We start from the raw sequence: 17,815 nt of genomic DNA on the forward strand, positions 1-17,815 counted from the left end.
TATATTATTATAGAACCTTAGGATAAATTATAGGAAAAATGTTGTTTGACACTATTTGACGACCATTTGACAACTTGTATAAGGGTAAAAATACTATTAACAAAAGTTAACTTTTATATTTTTAGAAGAAAGAGAAAGTAAATAGTAGTGAGGGATAATGTCAAATGGTAGTAAAAAAAAAGAGTGATGTCAAAATACCAGTGTCCTAAATTATATGTCAAAGTAACTTGCTTATAGGATTTTAATTTATATGGTACAAAGATTGATTTGGAATAAGTAAAGAATGATATTTAAGCAAATTATGATTCGAAATAATCAATTAAGTTATTTATAAGTAGCATTATTAAATGTAGGTGAATATATGTGTTTTTTATAAAATCAAAATGAATATAAATTGTTCTCATATAGTCGAAATGCACACTCCTTATACATTACAAAAAGCTCCTATTCACACTCTTCGGTCTTCAAATCAAGATGTTCCTCCTTCGCTTTTAGGATATCCGAGATGTATCCAGACTTTAATGTCATCGACGTCTGAGATGGTGGTTTTCGTGCAAAAGGCACTTTGACGCTCAAGTTAGGTATATGTGTCAAACAATAATAAATGTTGCAATGAATGCATAGTATTTACTTTGTGAGCAGTGCTATTTATAGTGGGGTAATGAGTTTTTACCTAGTTGGACTTAACTGTCTAGATAATTACCTTTTTTGAGTTTTTTAGTGTTTCGCTAATCCATCCTATGCCTCTTGTTAGTTATGTTTTGATCCTCATTAACTTTTGTTGATATGTTAATCCTTACCAAACTTGGTCGAGATGGTGTCATACTATATTATTCGAGATGTTCTCAATCATATATGGTACATAAATAATTATATTTGATTAATTTTTTGTTTTATTTGAAGGAATTGTATTATATTGTTTTACGAGGCTTATTGAAAATTGATTGAACGTGTATGAATTTGAGGTCATAATTTAGGATGATGTTTGAATTGTTGTATTAAGTATTGACACCTACATTGTAACAAAAAATCCCTTATTTTTATTGTCAATCAAAGTCACGTAGATTATTATGTGATGAGAAATTGAGGAAAGTTCTTACCTACTACGACATGAGCAGTGTGTTGTATATGATTTGTAAGTTCATTTATAAGTGCTAGTATAAAATGAAATATACTTAATATGAATATTTCAAAATATATTAAAATATATTAGTAAATATCTTATTTATAAAATAATTTTTAACATAATATCTATATAACTTTTGCATGTTGTTAGTATTAGAAAATATATTATTTATGAAATTTTAATTAAGTTATTTTTTTTTATATTATTCTCTCGTATTAAAAATTTGTTTTCATTATATGTGAATAAGAGTATCACATAGAAGATACTAAAGACTTTTTTTGATATATATATATATATATATATATATATATATATATATATATATATATATATTATGTTATGTTATGGAATATTTGACACTATCATTTAAATTATGTTATTTTATATACTATTTTAACATGATACAATTGAATATGCAAATATTAAACACAAATGTATAATCATATAATGTTTTCGTTGACCCGCATTTAAAAAATAATATTTTTTCAATCCATCCTAATTTAAATTAAATTATAAGAATTTAAACTCATTTTTACATTCTGTCTGATTTTATTTGTATTCTCTTCAAGATGTTTCTTGAGAGGGTTTTAAATTTGTTATTTTATGACATGAAAAAGCATCATTCAATTAAAAATTATCACCATTATAATTTTATCCACTTAAAAGTAAATTTGAAAACCCACACTTATCTTTAAACACGAATAGTATTGTAAATACTTTTATGGTTTACATATTTATTTTTACACGTGCAAACACGGATGTCATTAAAAGAATGGTAGAATAATTATTGTTTTGTATGATAATAAAAACAAGGAAACATAGTTAAAAAGTCTGGTATAACTATTAAAATATGTAATAAAATTATAAAATATTTGACTTCTGTTAGATGGTTATAAACAAATGTGTAAGAGTAGGTTTTTTCACATAACTAACAAATTGGTTAACAAAGATAATAGGAAATTTTCCCTGTTATAAACATTTTTCAATTTTAATGATGTGGACTATTAAGAAATTATTTTTCTAAACAAAACCATTCTATTGTTCAAGTAAAATTTTCTTTTTTAATGACGAAATTCTCATCATATTTCTTCTTTTAATATGAGAAATTGTTTATTGTTGAAATTCTGTATCTAAATGGATATTTGATAACATATTTTTCTAGATGTATATTTATTTATAAAAAAATATTTTATTTAAAATTTATAATTTTTTAGTAATATATGTAAATATAAATTTAAAAATATATTTAATTTAATATTTATAAATTAGTTGGAAATAAAAATTTTAAAGAGTAATTGTAATAAATAAAATAATATAAGTATATTGTAATTATGTTAATAAAAAAATTATCATAATAAAATATAGTAATTATGATTGTCTTTTATAAAATTAATTTTAATAAATTTGTAGTTCTTTAAAATAATCTATGTAATATTTTTGTGTATTTTAGTTAGAACATAAAATTAAATAATAACATGAGATAAAACATTTAGGTTTATTTATAAAAAAAATATTTAAAGAACATATTAAAAAAGTATATAATTTTTATAAATTTATTTATATCTTTCTAATATTTTCTTTAACTTTCTTTTATAAATAAATTAAATATTTTATATTTATATTGCTCAATATTAACTTTACATCAATTTCATTTCAAAAATTTTCACCAATAACCATATTATTATGTAATTTTTTTTTCTAACTTATTAAAAAATTACTTAAATTATTTTAACCAAATAACTATACATTTATCTAATTTAATTTTAGAAAAAACAACCATAAATAAAATATTTTATTATGATAATATTTCTATTATTATAATTACAATATATTTAAATTATCTTATTTAGTATTTTTCCAAAATTTTAACTTCCAATTAATTTATGAATATTAAATTAAATTTATTTTTTAAATTTATATTCACATAACTTTATAAAAAGTTTTAAATGTTAAATAAATTAATTTATTATAAATAAATTTATTGCTATATATAAAATTAATAAGAAGTATTGCTAATAATTCAATCCACCAAAAATATAATTCCAATAGTAAACAATGCAAAATTATAAAAAGAAACCATTATCAGAACTTAGTCTATTGAAAAAGAAATTATCCTTAAATAGTAAAAAGATTTACTTTGATAAAAAAATTCTAATAATTTCCTTACATTAATTAAATCAAAAAATAATTTATAAGTCAAGATAATAGTACAAAGAGTTTCAAAAAAGGGAAAATATATAAAAATAAGTTATTAAAATCATTTATTACTATTAATCATTAGAAATGTTACATTTTCTTCTCATTATATGCCACTCAAATACATTATATATATCTTTTAAATATAATGGATTGATTTAGTTTGTTCGAAACTACATTTTTGTTTGATATTTGATTCGGGAAAACAATCAAAACACAAAGAATAAAATTATAAGAAACTAACAAATTGGTTAACAAAGATAATAGTACAAAAAGTTTTAAAAGAATAAAACAAAATATAAAAATTAGTTATTAAAATCATTTATTACTATTAATCATTAAAGACGTTAAATTTTCTTTTCATTAAATACCACTGAAATACAAATACATTATATATTTTTTAACATAATGGATTGATTTAGTTGTCAGAAATTACCTTGTAACATGTGATATTAGACACAACAATCAAAACATAAAGAATAAAATCATCATAAAATATATAAAAAAAAATTATACATTTTTTGACTTCTATTGATGGTTATAATTAAATCTAAATAATCGAACTAAAAATTGGTTAAAAAAGATAATAGTAAAAAAATGTTTTAAAAAAGGTAAAAAAAAAACAAGTTATTAAAATCATTTATTACTATTAATCATTAAAGGCGTTACATTTTTCTTTTCATTAAATATCACTCAAATACATTATATACATATTTTTAATTATAATGGATTGATTTAGTAGTTACATTGGTCGTAACCTTTATATTAGAAACAACATTCAAAACTTGAAGAAGAATAAAATCATAACTTGAAGAATAAAATAATAATAAAATATGTAACAAAATTATTAAATATTTTACTTATGTTGATGGTTATAATTAAATCTGTCTATGAGTAATTTATTTATACAAATAATCGAAACTAATAAACTGGTTATCAAATATAATAGTACAGAGAGTTTTAAAAAAGGTAAAAAAATATAAAAATAAGTGATTAAAATAATTTATTACTACTAATAATTAAAGACGTTATATTTTCTTTTCATTAAAAACCACTAAAATAAATTATATATTTTTTAAAATATAATGAATTGATTTAGTCGTTAGAAAGTACATTAATTGTAACATTTGATATTAGAATACGATTATAATAAAATATGTAACAAAATTATAAAATATTTTATTTTGTTGATGGTTATAATTAAATCTGTCTAGGAACAGCTTTTTTATATGAATAATCGAAACTAGCAAATTGATTAACAAAGGGTTTTAAAAAAGGTAAAAACAAATATAAAAATAAGTTATTAAAATCTTTTTTTACTATTAATCGTTAAACACGTTACATTTTATTTTTCATTAAATACCACTAAAATACATTATATATATATATATATATATATATATATATATATATATATATATATATATATATATATATATAATGGAATATTTAGTTGTCAGAAGCTTGATTGTAACATTTGATATTAGGACAAAAGAAAAATTATATATATCTTTATCATTCTCTTCAATTTATTCCTATCATGTTTTTTTGAGACATATATGTTAATGATAGCTACTAAATATGTAATAAACATTGTAAGATGATAAATTACGAAAATATTTTTCTCAAACAGGTGATGTTTTGTTATGAAAAGCTACACTAAGATGTTGTTGGAATCAACATTTTTAAAAATATTGTCATGATATTATAATTGATAATTAATAATTAATTTCCATAAATCAAAAGAACTTGGTTAAACATCTTGACCCAGGTATTGATAAGGAAGAACATGGGTGATTGAGTCATATGGTCGTGTTCTGTGTTCTTACTTGAAAATGGTCACTATTCTTGACCAATGGAGAGAGTGATGACTTGCCTCTGACCCATGGTAGAGTTAGTCAAGTTTTTTGTTTGTTTCTATGGTTTTATAGTTGCAGTAACTCGTGGATTAAACTAATCATACACACTTGGATTACGTTTGTCTTCAACATTGGAAGTGTAGTAGAAGCCTTAGACTAACCCATCTTGGTAATTTCAAACTCCAATAAAGAAACCAACACAGACACACTCTCTTGTGCTTCTCTACAACTTTTTCCCCCTCCTTTCCTCATGCATTCAGACCAAACAACACAACTCAAAGGATTCTAAACTCGTGGATCTGGCACAACAAAACTCGTATCAGTTTCTGACTCTGTCCTTCCTTTGACTGTGTTTTCTAAAACTTGAAACACAATGGGTTTTTCGGGTTACTCGTTTGTGGTAACATTTCAGTCTTGTGAGTTGTGAAAGCTTGTGTGAGTGTTGTTACTGTTTGTGGAAAGTTGGTTCTTGTTGTTTGTGGGATTCAGGAAGCAAATGGGTCCAAGTGGAACCATAGATTTTTCAAAGTGGTGGGTTAAGGAGAGTTCAAGTTCAAGAAAAGGGAACCCGGTTGTGGTGACCATGGAGAACCCCAATTACTCAGTGGTGGAAATTGATGCACCGGACTCAGCATTTCAGCCACTTGACAAGGAGAGAGGAAAGAATGCAAAACAGTTCACATGGCTTCTTCTTCTGAAGGCGCATAGAGTTGTCGGTGGCCTTGCTTGGCTTGGGAATTCCCTTTGTTCATTGCTCCATTCTGTGAAGAAAAGATTGTTCTTGGGGCACGTGGAGACTGAGATGTCTGCAAAGGCGAGGTTTTTGTTTCGGGTGATTCTCACTTTCCTCGTGATGGCTTTGGCATTCTTGTCCTTTGAGCTTGTTGCTCACTTCAAAGGGTGGCACTACTTTCAAAACCATAACTTGCACCTTCCAGAAGCTTCAGAGATCACAGGATGGTTTCACACTGCCTATGTTAGGTGGTTGGAGTTTCGAGCAGACTATGTTGCCCCCCCAATTCAATCTCTCTCAACCTTCTGCATTGTTCTGTTCTTGATTCAGTCTGTGGATCGAATACTTCTCTGCCTAGGTTGTTTCTGGATCAAATTCAAGAAGATTAAGCCTGTCATTGATGGAGACCCCCTCAGTTCACATGATTTGGAAGGATCCAACCAGGGATACCCTATGGTGCTCGTTCAAATTCCCATGTGCAATGAGAAAGAGGTGACACACTTCTCTTAATCCTACCCAATTAAATCTTGGTGCTTTCAAACAAAACAAAAAAAATTGTCGGTGCCAAAACAAATCAATTATGAAGTGGTTCCTTTGAACATACTATTATCATTATGATGATATGATTATTCGTCCCTCCCTCCTTAATTTTTCTTTTTGTTTTCATCATAAAGTTTGCTGTCTTGAGTTATAATACTAATGATGATGATGATGTTATTGTCCCGTTTTGATTATTTATCTGAAAGGTAGATTAGTGTGCTGATTTTAAGGATTGCAACTCTTGCTGATAATGATGTTGATGAGTTTGACATTAAGTGCATGTAGGTATATGAAGTATCGATTTCAGCAGCGAGCCAACTTGATTGGCCAAAAGATCGGTTGCTTATTCAAGTTCTGGATGACTCTGATGATGAGAGCATACAGTGGTTAATCAAGGGAGAAGTCTCTAAGTGGAGCCAAAGAGGTGTGAATATAATCTACCGTCACAGGAAGTTCAGAACTGGCTACAAAGCGGGTAATCTCAAGTCTGCAATGAGCTGTGATTACATCAAGGATTACGAGTTCGTTGCTATTTTTGATGCTGATTTCCAACCAAACCCAGATTTCCTCAAGCAAACTGTTCCACATTTTAAGGTGGTTAAATCTTTTCCCTGCTTCATTTCTTGTTATTCCAAATTATCTTTTTGTGCTTTAGTTTCCCATTTTTGATTCTTGTGTGTGTGTGTTCTGCAGGGTAATCCTGAGCTGGCATTGGTGCAGGCTCGGTGGGCTTTTGTGAACAAGGACGAGAATTTACTGACACGACTCCAAAATGTTAATCTATGCTTTCACTTTGAGGTTGAACAACAGGTGAATGGGGTCTTCCTTAATTTCTTTGGTTTTAATGGAACTGCTGGTGTTTGGAGAATAAAAGCACTTGAAGAATCTGGTGGCTGGCTTGAGCGAACAACTGTAGAAGACATGGATATAGCAGTTCGAGCCCATCTGAATGGTTGGAAATTTATCTTTCTCAATGACGTTAAGGTACATGTTCTGCTTTGTTTTATTTAGTTGTCTTTGGGGTTTTTAAATCAAGCTAATGCTATCAGTTTGAATCAATTTCTGTTTGCCTACAGCTGACAATAACACTTTTTGTATTTATTGATTTGGAAATGTGATATGAACTAGAATTGGATGAAGTAATTATCTGCAGTAACTCTTAAGACATGTTTCACTAATTTTTGGGGTGAAATAACAGTGAAAAACTGTTTATGTGAACAATTCAGTTGCAATTAGTCTAAATAACTTCTTTCAGGTGCTTTGTGAGCTTCCTGAATCATACGAAGCTTATAGGAAACAACAACATCGATGGCATTCTGGTCCTATGCAGCTCTTTCGTTTGTGCCTTCCAGCGATTATAACCTCAAAGGTGATGATGCATTTCCTGTTACTGTCCATGCACTGTTTTGTAGTAAAGTACAATCTAAACATGTTCTGATTTCTCAATTTCTCAACATTGCAGATTGCATTCTGGAAGAAAACCAACCTAATTTTTCTGTTCTTTCTTCTCAGAAAGCTAATCCTCCCATTCTATTCTTTCACATTGTTCTGCATCATTCTTCCTTTGACAATGTTTGTCCCAGAAGCCGAGCTTCCTATCTGGGTTATTTGTTACATTCCTGTATTCTTGTCCTTCTTGAACATTCTTCCTGCCCCAAAATCCTTTCCCTTCATTGTTCCTTACCTCCTCTTTGAGAACACAATGTCAGTAACCAAATTCAATGCCATGGTGTCCGGTTTGTTCCAGTTAGGAAGTTCATACGAATGGATCGTTACAAAAAAAGCCGGTCGGTCATCAGAGGCTGATCTATTAGCAGCTGAAGAAAGGGATTCAAAGGCCATGAGTCTCCAACTTCACAGAGGAGCTTCTGACAGTGGACTTTCTGAGCTTAACAAAATAAAGGAAAGCCAAGAAGCAGTTCCAAAACCCCCTGTGAAGAAAATGAACAAGATATATAAGAAAGAGCTTGCCCTTGCATTCTTACTGCTAACTGCTGCAGTTAGAAGCTTGTTATCAGCACAAGGCATGCACTTCTACTATTTACTGTTTCAAGGTGTTTCATTCCTCCTTGTAGGCCTGGATTTAATTGGAGAACAGATGAACTAGAGGATCAGAAAGGATGTGTAAAATAGAAAATTGATTGTTACAAACTTCAATAATTAAAGAAGCCAACCAATGTGGATTGCTACAAGACAAGTTGGTTTTCGCAGTTATATTCATGGTGCCTGAATAAGGCTCAGGTAACATGCTGAAAGCCACCGTGGGTCATATCATAAATAAGTGTTATTCTTCAAGGAATTTATAGATTTTTTTTTTCCTTTTTTTTTTCTTTCTCTTCCTCGTTTTACTTGTCCTTCTATTGTTATCTATCACAATACATTCATTTTTCTTTCCCTTTTCAGTTTTCTGTGACGTTGAGCTGATTCATTTTATGTCAGGATAACCCTGTTGCTTACATCACTTTTGATTCATATGTATGTATCTATCTGTTGAATGACACTGATATGTTACAACTCCCAACAAATACCTACTCCCTTCAATGCCAAGGTTTATATGTTTCTGGATCCATATTTCACTACATGAAATTAGTGTATTTGGTTTGTTGGTAAAAAACCACAAATCACCACAAAACTAGACATTTTATGCTTCAAAAAACATCAGGGAGTTTAACATACCTTACTCTACCAATATGCAACTTGTTTATTCATGCTATGAATGAAGTTATACTTTATTTACTTTCTGCTCTGGTGGCTATTTATTATCTCTATATCATGATTGTTTTTGTGAGATAAATGCTGAAAGTAGTTTAGAATGGTAAAAGAAAAGAAAATAGTGTCGGCAGGGGAATGTTTTCATTAGTAAGGATTTTGGACCTTGGATTTGGCCAGGGATGAGAATCGTGTGAGTGACCCACTTGGACCCATTTGTTTTAATTCAAGCTTTAACCATAACCAAAAAGATATTTTAGGTCATACTTAACTCCCAAATTGGACCCTTGTCAATCGCCATTTCAATAATTGTAGGGCACATGTGCACATACCTCTCAAGAAGGCTGGTGGACCCTGCTGTCTCAACAAAGCATTTTTTTTATGCTTTTGAAATACTTAAGTCTTGAATCCATCATAACAAACATGCTCTTTCTTCAGCACTTTACTAAGAGATTGTAGCCAAGATTCTAAACGAATTTAAAAGGGCAAATCTTTTTCCTCACAATAAAATTTTAAATAGTTCTACTGGTTTACATGATCTGGCCACTTTACCAACTAACACTGAATGTACTTTTACTTTCATCTTTCCATCTCTGACATAAGAAGTACATTTCATATTTGTTTTTATGTCATTCAATCTTTGATCTTAATGCTGTTGTTTTTAGATGCAAAAGAAAATAAAGATCCCCCACCTATCTTCTTCTGTGATTTTTATGACAAGAGAAAAAAACCATCGAAAGGTTTTAGTTACATCATACTTTTTTCAAGTAAAGAATCCTTTTTTTGGTATCAGTTTGATGTTTTTTAAGATTTGCACTTTTTTTTCAAGAAAGACTTGTGTGGGCAAACAATTTCTTCATTCTATATAGGTAGTAGGAAAGGAGTGCTAGATGTTTATTGACAGGACATTCAACAAAAAGCTAGTTACCATCTTTTGGTTCTGTGCTGTTGACCGTGTTCATCTATGGCACCTGATTCATAATCAACGCTCAAAGCGTACAATAATAGCGAAGGGAGTATCAGTGCTCGTGTGCTTCCTTCAACCTAATTGTAGTAAAGTGCAAATCTCAATTTTCTGATATTCAGAGGAGGAACAAAGAAGATAGCATATAAAACTAAGAAGGATGAACAAAAAATCAGTAACTTTCTTTACCAAACTATTTCTTTTATTATATTTAATGTCTAATACATTTATAACTCTTAAAAACGTGGACTTTATATCTAATTCAATTTTATAAAATCAACTTGTAAGAAGGAACAAGCTAAAAGGGATGAACAAAAATCGATAACTTTTATTGTCAAACTATTTTTTATTATATTTAATGTTTAACACAAATATAAATGTTAAAAAATAAATTTTAAATCTAACTTAATTTTACAAGATTTACTTGTAAGATTCAATTTGCATCGATTTATATATTTGTAAAATTAGATTTCTATCAATTTATATATTGTAAATTAGTCTTATCATAAGACTTTCAACAACATCAGTGATAAAACATTCCTCAACATTTCTTCGTTGTACTAAGATAAAGAGTGAAAATTACAAGTTGTTTTGGTTTATGCAGTGCTTAACACTGGACCTACAATACTTTACCGGCATATAATAATACCAGAGTAAGGTTGATAGAGAATTGGTTAAGGAAAAAGCTTGAATCTTGTAAGAATATGTTTTAAGAAACGTGTCTTTTTATGATTTAGGATTGAGTGGAATAGACGGCCATGTTGCCATACTGAAGGATCCTTGGACGTTACTGCTAATGCTGCCATAATCGTGCAATCTTTGGACCCTTCATTAAAGGTGACACCAAGCTTGGCCCGTATTGCCAAAAGCAATGTCCCTCTCCCTCTAACTCCAAGTGTCTTATGCACTCATTCTCCACCGACAATTCTGACCTTAAAAAAAACAAGGAAAAAAGACATTTCACCTTTTACGCATTTAATTTTACACCGTATGTTTGTGTTACTGGTTCATGTGAATCACGTTCGCTCGAGGTTTCTTGGAACAATTCGTAAAGCAGTCAAAAGTCATCTATCAACAGAGTTTTTAATTCATATGTTAGCTCATTCAACTCAAGGCAGACATAAAAAATTGTACAGTACCCTGTAATTAAAACTTTATAGTTGAGGAAAGGGAAATGCAATTTTTCTTCTACGCGACATCACCATGTGAGGATGTACTATGCTTGGATGTTACAAAAGAAAACAGTATTTCAACCGAAATATTTAATGTGTATGAAGTTCAAGCTATCTTGAGGTTGAATGAGGATATTAAACATTGCTCTGCTGAGAATGTAGCAGTAACTTCTCATTTCACCTTATCTCAGCTAAACATGTGACATTGCATCCAACGTACTATTCTCTTGACTACTTCTGCAATGAGTTCATCTATACAGAAACTGCAAACGTGGACACGAGTCATACTTCCGTCATATATGCCTTAGAAACTTGTCTGTTTGCACATCATTGATTTGGGCACAACTGTTAACCGAAGAGTCGTTTTAACTCTCTAAGGGAGCATAACCACTATCTTCATTGATCTTCTTGTAATGATGTGTAATCCTTCACCATTAAAATCTCCCCGCATAACTTTCGTGGGACTTGCTCCAGTTTTGTACCTTCTTGCCATGCTTGCCCTACTGAGACCCCAGGTCCTAGATGGCGAACATACACAACAATTTGATCGTTGAAAGGATAAGGATGCTTAGCTGCAAAAACAAAAGCCAATAAAATTGGGGTATACCGGGACTCTGAAAATTGACATGATCACCCAGCTTGATTCTAGTGTATTACAGAGAAAATAAATGAAGAGGTACAAATGTAACTAGAAAATAATGCAACAAGAATACACCATGCTGACATCTACCACAGAACTTAAATTTTAACATATACAAGTATAAATTCTTTAAACAATATAAGATGTGTACTTTCAGAACTGAGATTATCTCTTTACAAAAGAAATAAGTTGCTACCTGATCTTGGAAAGCCTGATGGGAGCTCTTTGATGTCATATAGTCCATCCCCGAATTCATATGCTAAATCGCATGGCTGTTCAGTTGACATCACTTCATTAAGTTGTCTCACCGCAAAATACAAAGGGGAGAAGGAGTCAGCAAATGCAGCCAAAAGTGATCCATCTGATAAGTTGTGGAATTAAAAATGTATAAGTTAATATTAAGGACAACCAGGATTTAAGCTTAAAACAATGAATCACAAAAACATAGAAGAAAAAAACCAAACCATGCAACAGAAATGAGTTCATAAAAAGTCCTTGATTAAATCACAATTATATCAACATATTAAGGAAAAACAGCAAGATTATACAACCAATTCATTCTTCTTGTATATCTCTATATAGGTTATCGAAGCATTAGGGCTCAGAAACCATGATTTAACAAATTACAGAGTGACTAAACAGGTAAAGATGTAAACAAACTATGAAAATGGACATGTACAGTATTTTTCGATCTACTGTTGGAAAACCATATATAAACTTATTTTCACGGTTTCATCCCTTGGTGAAAAGAAAAAGCGTACAAATTCAATGTTATGGATCAATTTGAAGAATTGTGTATGAGAAGAATAAATTACTTCTATTGCTAACCTTTTGCATGCAAAATGTGAGCGACTAAGTGTAGTCTATCTAAACAATATGAACAATCAAGTAACTATATAAACAATCAAGTAACTATATAAACATAATATTTGAATTTGGAGGTGATAAGAAATCATGGAGTTACATGCCCAACTGATGTATGTTTTATACATATGAAAAAGGGAACAGTACATTACAAGGAGAAGTTATATCCTATAAGGCTAGGTAGATACACCCAAAAAGCAGCTTTATAAATGTTGTACAATCCAATAACAATCATAATTTTAACACTTCCCTCAAAATGGAGGGTATAAATTATGTACCAATATATGTGTGTGTGAATTGCTATTAATACAACATGTGTGTAAATTGCTATTAATACAACATCTCAATTACATATTTCCAAAAGGGGACTAGTTACAGAAATTGTGAGCATAATAGTTCAGGACTCCTTAGAGATATTATCATTGTTCCGGAATATTAGGAATGATGAACCTTGCCCTCTAAAACTCACTATTATTTTGGGCATTTATACGGAAGTATTAGGAGCGACGAACCTTGCCCTCTAAAAGTCATTATTTTGGGCATTTATGCTCCATTATAGAACAGGGAACGTGACTTATATCAAGGCAGAGAACTATCCTATATATGGAGAAATTATCTATATATGTTTATGAAAAAAATTATCATTTTTATTATGAGAAACAATAAACATGAAATGAAGAGAGAACAAATATCATATAAATAAATTGAACAATACATAAGATAAATAAATACACACACATATCTCATGTATCCTTTGGTTTTCATGTAGTTATTTATGTTTTAAAACTTTAAATCATTTTTGTAGTAGCTAGTAGAGATAAGTGAGATTTACCAAGGAATACAAAATTATTTCGTCTAGTTCTTACTAATTTAAAAACCCATGGTCAAACCCCTACCTACAATTATTTAAATTCACATTATCCAAATAATGTTATGTTAAACATTCTTAATTATAAAATAAGGTTATACATATCTCAAATTACAATCCAACAACCAAGCACAATCTTCTACCGAGTCAGTCTTATCATTAACTTGCATTTCTCAAACCATGAAAAGTCAAACTTCATGGATTCTTGATTCAGATGCTTTTTCACATTTATGGTAATACTTCTATTTTCTCTTCTCTTTCTTCTTCCAAATTTTCCCATTTTATTATTACATTAGCCAATGAGCCCGAAGTGTGGCCAGACTAGTGATTATAACAAGAAGAACAAAATGCCCATCTTCCAATGTTGCAGAAATTTGAATTATGTGCTAGTATTCAGGTAAAGCATATAAGTATATAGTTGAATTTTTCTTTTACCCACATGTTATGTAATTGGAATTCACAGTGCATTCACAATTAGACTAACAATACAACCTTGATGTGCATATTTCACAAAGTGCCACTACATTTAAGATGAAAGAGCATATATTTCACTAAAATTATTAATTGTGTAAAGGTATGCATGCCATTCTATGCCAAAAACTGAGAAACTTACTTATGATTCGCCCGTAGGCCTCTCCATCCTTGCAGGTAAATATGGCCTTCAAAAGTATCAAAAGAGCCAATTCTTCAAATGAAAGTAGTAACTACTTAGTGTACAAGAGCAGAAAGGTAAAAAGGAGATGATGAATTTACCTTTCTAAAGGAATTTATCCAGGAAATTATCGTTGGTCCTATGTAACAAAAGTCGAATATTGACATTAGTTTTCAAACTTTAACATGCTAAAAGTGAGAAACTAATACATACGAAACCATGACAAATACTATCAACACAAAGACACGTTGAGGGCAGCAGAAGTATTGGAACATGAAAGAAAGTAGGTCAAATTTACAGGAAAATAAACATTTTCTAATTCAGATGAAAGGTATTTAAGAATCCAGTAAAATGAAGTAGGTCAAATTTACAGGAAAAAAAACATTTTCAGATGAAAGGTATTTAAGAATCCAGTAAAATGAAGTAGGAAAAATCATATACATATAAGAAGAGAGAAGGCACTTTGAGCACAAGGATTGAAACGTGCATGGTATTAGCAAGCAAAGTAGTCCATCCCTTCATGTGGGCGTGAGAAAAGAATGGGGCAATAGGAAACAGAACGCATTCATCATTGTATGATATGTAATGTAACCTAGACAACTCCCAAAGAACAACGATGAACAAATCAGTTCACCAACCTCCACTTGTTCTGCAGTTATAATATTCAACAACAACATCATCACTGTTGGAGCTGGACAACAGTGTAGATGCACTTTTCTTCACCAACTTGGGATCCTCATACCGTGTACCAGCTATCTGCCAAGCCATTGACACAAGTCTGCGCAAAAATTTCCAGTGCTAGGTAATGTAAATGCAGAACAAAAGCATTTAAAAGAAAGAAAAATAAGGAGTGAAAATACCTAGGTTTTAACAATCGCAGTAGTCGATGTCGCCTTTCCTCAGGAATATCTTCAATCTTTTTCCTGAACATAGAGAGTGGTTGTGTAACTGAGTGAGAATAAGAATTATAGTCGGAGCATGCATGCATGAGTTACCATAGGTATGCAGCAGCATTATAGGAAGATGGGTCCAAAGGAATCAAGTCCTTAGGAGGATCAATAAATGTCACCACGTCTTGTTCATCCAAGTAAGTCCTTTTACCACTTGGAAGAATTCGAAACGGTTTATCATCCCAAGGTGACACATTCAATCGATTGCTTCGAGAAGCAGCACCACAAGTAGCACCTAAAACCCCATTTCTGAACAATCCCGAACCTACAAAACCCAATCCAAATTAATTAATCACAATTCAATTTAGGGTTTAAGGTAAAACTGTCAAGTGATGCACCAACGCACCTCTCGACCGTGGAAGCATTCGGCAGGAAAAGGAACGAGGAATCGGACGGTGATGATGCCGCCACCGCCATCTCGGTGGTGTCAGTGTGAGTGTCGCCGCAGTTCCTGTCATCAAAGTCTAAACGCTAGCACGCTGCGTCTGGGTTTTGTGGATAAATAAAACGCACCAAAACGAAGTGTCGTTTAGTTACTGTGCTAGAAAAATGACATATTGCGGTCCTCTCTTCTTATCCTTCTTTTTACTTAGTTTTCTACTTGAGCACTGAGAGTGTCTGCGATCTATCTGAAGAAATGCTGCTTCAAATTCAAACGAGGCAATTCGGTGCAGCGTGTCCACGGGTGAAACTTGCACCCGCAAGCGCAACCAAGAGAAGTGGCTCTGTTTGGTTGAGAAGGAAGAACGGAGGACCGAAATGCTCGGTGGCGGCGGCGGCGTCGACGGCCCAATTGGAAGTGAAGAGTGAGAGCAAAACGAAGCCGTTTCCGGCGGAGGTATCGAGAACCCTAATGGAGTTGGCTAAGGTGGGGACGCTATGTACGTTGACCGAAGAGGGTTTGCCTCTGGGCACTGGGGTTCGATTCGCAGTTGAACCCGAACATGGCACTCCCTTGTTCTGCTTCAATTCCAGTGACAACAATAACATCCCTTCTTCTCTTCATGTTCAGGTACCTCATTTTCCCTCTCTTTCTCTGTCTGTCTCACTGCTAATTTATCTATTCGATAAGTTTTTTCATGTCTGTGTTTGTTTATCAGTTTGAACAATTCGGATTGCGCACTCCTCAATGCACTGTTCAAGGAACTCTTACCAAACCACAGGATCCAAAGGTAAGTGTAACTAGCTAGTTTTAGATAAGTTCCCTGTCAAATTAAATCAGGATCAGGATCATGATCATCAATCAAAGTTCACCATTGTGTGTGCATACGTGTATGCAGCGTTTTGTTTCTGTGTGGAGGAAGAGGTTTGGAGAAGACGTGGATCAAGATTCTATTTACATTATTGCAGTGGATCGGGTACTGCAATTGGAAGACATTCAGGAGGTAGACCTCATTACCTAACCCTGATCAAACATTGAAATGGAACTTAATTAGAGGGTGATTCTCTTCGTGAACACTTCTCGGAGAAGAAAATAAGATGAAAGATGAAATAAACTTCTCCATAAGTTAGATTAATTCATCCATAAGTTGAAATCATCTTCTACAGAAGTTATGAGATAGTTTTTACTAATTAACCTTTGCATAGGTTAATTCTAACTTATGGGAAGAAATCTTCCCATCAGCCCTTTAGTCTCTTATGCTCGTCAATGATGATTTGCATTGCAACTGTAGGATGGTGTTTGGGTAACCTCTTCAGATTACAGCAATGCTCAACCGGACCCTCTTCGAGACTCTGCACACAACTTAGTAACTGAGATCAACACCAACAACATGGAAGACATTACTCGCTTCTGCAATGTCTACGTTGATTTGGATTTCCTGGTTTGTCACCAACACTACTCTATCTATGTTTAATTTTCTTTTGAATAATGTCATCCAAAACCAAAACGCATTGCTTGTATTGACTTTGAATGTATGTGGAAGGTTTCGGAGGCAAAGATGATATGGGTTGATCGCTTGGGATTTGACATGCGGTTGTCATCCCCTCACAGAGGCGTGTTTGAGGTCCGCATTCCCTTCCCTAGAGAAGTCACGGATGAAAAAGGTGCCAAGTCTACGTTTAATTGTATGTCACAACTCGCTTGGGAGGTTGAAAAAAACTTCCAACATCCACACTTTCCAAAGGTTAAAGAGTTGAAGCCAGTCAGGTCCTCTTTGCTGTAACCCACGTACCAATTCTTCAATCTTTGTCAAACATCATCCATCCTAGCTTGTTTTTCAAAGAATAATATGACAATGTTTGTCGCACCTTCATTCAATAGCCTGCTCCATTGCATCTACCATTGTGTTTCAAAACTCAGGTTGAATACGCTCAATAGGCAATGATTTTGAGACTAAATCTGGGTCAAATGGACTAAAGTAGGCGTTTCCATATTCATTAATAAACTCATATATCTATAATTATGACATTTATTTTACCAGCAGTATACAGACATATACTAGCTAAATAAATTTATATATATATTTCCTTGAGAAGCATTTATTCATTTTAGGAAGTAAATAAGTCTTGTCTACCCTTTTTTTGAAAAAGATGGAACAGC

The 17,815-nt window shown here is 31.8% G+C and overlaps 3 protein-coding genes across 3 annotated transcripts; 2 read left to right on the plus strand and 1 right to left on the minus strand.

The window, feature by feature from the left end:
- The first annotated feature begins 5,234 nt into the window (after nt 1–5,234).
- On the plus strand, nt 5,235–9,009 carry LOC114194613 (probable xyloglucan glycosyltransferase 5). The gene is made up of 5 exons (XM_028084950.1): nt 5,235–6,406; nt 6,740–7,048; nt 7,148–7,438; nt 7,710–7,823; nt 7,917–9,009. Exons 1-5 carry the CDS (start codon nt 5,678–5,680, stop codon nt 8,559–8,561), a joined length of 2,088 nt encoding a protein of 695 aa, XP_027940751.1. The 5' UTR covers nt 5,235–5,677; the 3' UTR covers nt 8,562–9,009.
- Nucleotides 9,010–11,244: 2,235 nt separating this feature from the next.
- Nucleotides 11,245–15,848, minus strand: LOC114194022. The gene is made up of 8 exons (XM_028084052.1): nt 15,620–15,848; nt 15,319–15,538; nt 15,184–15,246; nt 14,962–15,101; nt 14,425–14,462; nt 14,285–14,330; nt 12,136–12,300; nt 11,245–11,871 (listed from the first exon to the last, which is right to left on the minus strand). The coding sequence occupies exons 1-8, from the start codon at nt 15,729–15,731 to the stop codon at nt 11,696–11,698; spliced, it is 960 nt and encodes a 319-aa protein (XP_027939853.1). The 5' UTR covers nt 15,732–15,848; the 3' UTR covers nt 11,245–11,695.
- On the plus strand, nt 15,831–17,692 carry LOC114194023 (glutamyl-tRNA reductase-binding protein, chloroplastic). Its single transcript, XM_028084053.1, has 5 exons — nt 15,831–16,285; nt 16,374–16,445; nt 16,554–16,658; nt 16,947–17,096; nt 17,199–17,692. The coding sequence occupies exons 1-5, from the start codon at nt 15,911–15,913 to the stop codon at nt 17,436–17,438; spliced, it is 942 nt and encodes a 313-aa protein (XP_027939854.1). The 5' UTR covers nt 15,831–15,910; the 3' UTR covers nt 17,439–17,692.
- Nucleotides 17,693–17,815: the final 123 nt, after the last annotated feature.

The sequence above is a fragment of the Vigna unguiculata genome, chromosome 8 (assembly GCF_004118075.2).
Source record: "Vigna unguiculata cultivar IT97K-499-35 chromosome 8, ASM411807v1, whole genome shotgun sequence".
In the NCBI taxonomy this organism is placed as follows: domain Eukaryota; kingdom Viridiplantae; phylum Streptophyta; class Magnoliopsida; order Fabales; family Fabaceae; genus Vigna; species Vigna unguiculata.

Excerpts from the sequence above, each read along its gene's own strand:
- LOC114194023 (XM_028084053.1), top strand. The coding sequence starts at position 15,911 with ATGCTGCTTCAAATTCAAACGAGGCAATTCGGTGCAGCGTGTCCACGG. Across the intron at positions 16,286-16,373 it reads CTTCTTCTCTTCATGTTCAG|TTTGAACAATTCGGATTGCG; the intron begins GTACCTCATTTT and ends TTTGTTTATCAG. Across the intron at positions 17,097-17,198 it reads ACGTTGATTTGGATTTCCTG|GTTTCGGAGGCAAAGATGAT; the intron begins GTTTGTCACCAA and ends TGTATGTGGAAG.
- LOC114194022 (XM_028084052.1), bottom strand. The coding sequence starts at position 15,731 with ATGACAGGAACTGCGGCGACACTCACACTGACACCACCGAGATGGCGG. Across the intron at positions 15,102-15,183 it reads CTGCGATTGTTAAAACCTAG|ACTTGTGTCAATGGCTTGGC; the intron begins GTATTTTCACTC and ends ATTTTTGCGCAG. Across the intron at positions 12,301-14,284 it reads GGCCTACGGGCGAATCATAA|ATGGATCACTTTTGGCTGCA; the intron begins GTAAGTTTCTCA and ends ACAACTTATCAG.
- LOC114194613 (XM_028084950.1), top strand. The coding sequence starts at position 5,678 with ATGGGTCCAAGTGGAACCATAGATTTTTCAAAGTGGTGGGTTAAGGAG. Across the intron at positions 7,049-7,147 it reads AAACTGTTCCACATTTTAAG|GGTAATCCTGAGCTGGCATT; the intron begins GTGGTTAAATCT and ends TGTGTTCTGCAG. Across the intron at positions 7,439-7,709 it reads TCTTTCTCAATGACGTTAAG|GTGCTTTGTGAGCTTCCTGA; the intron begins GTACATGTTCTG and ends AACTTCTTTCAG.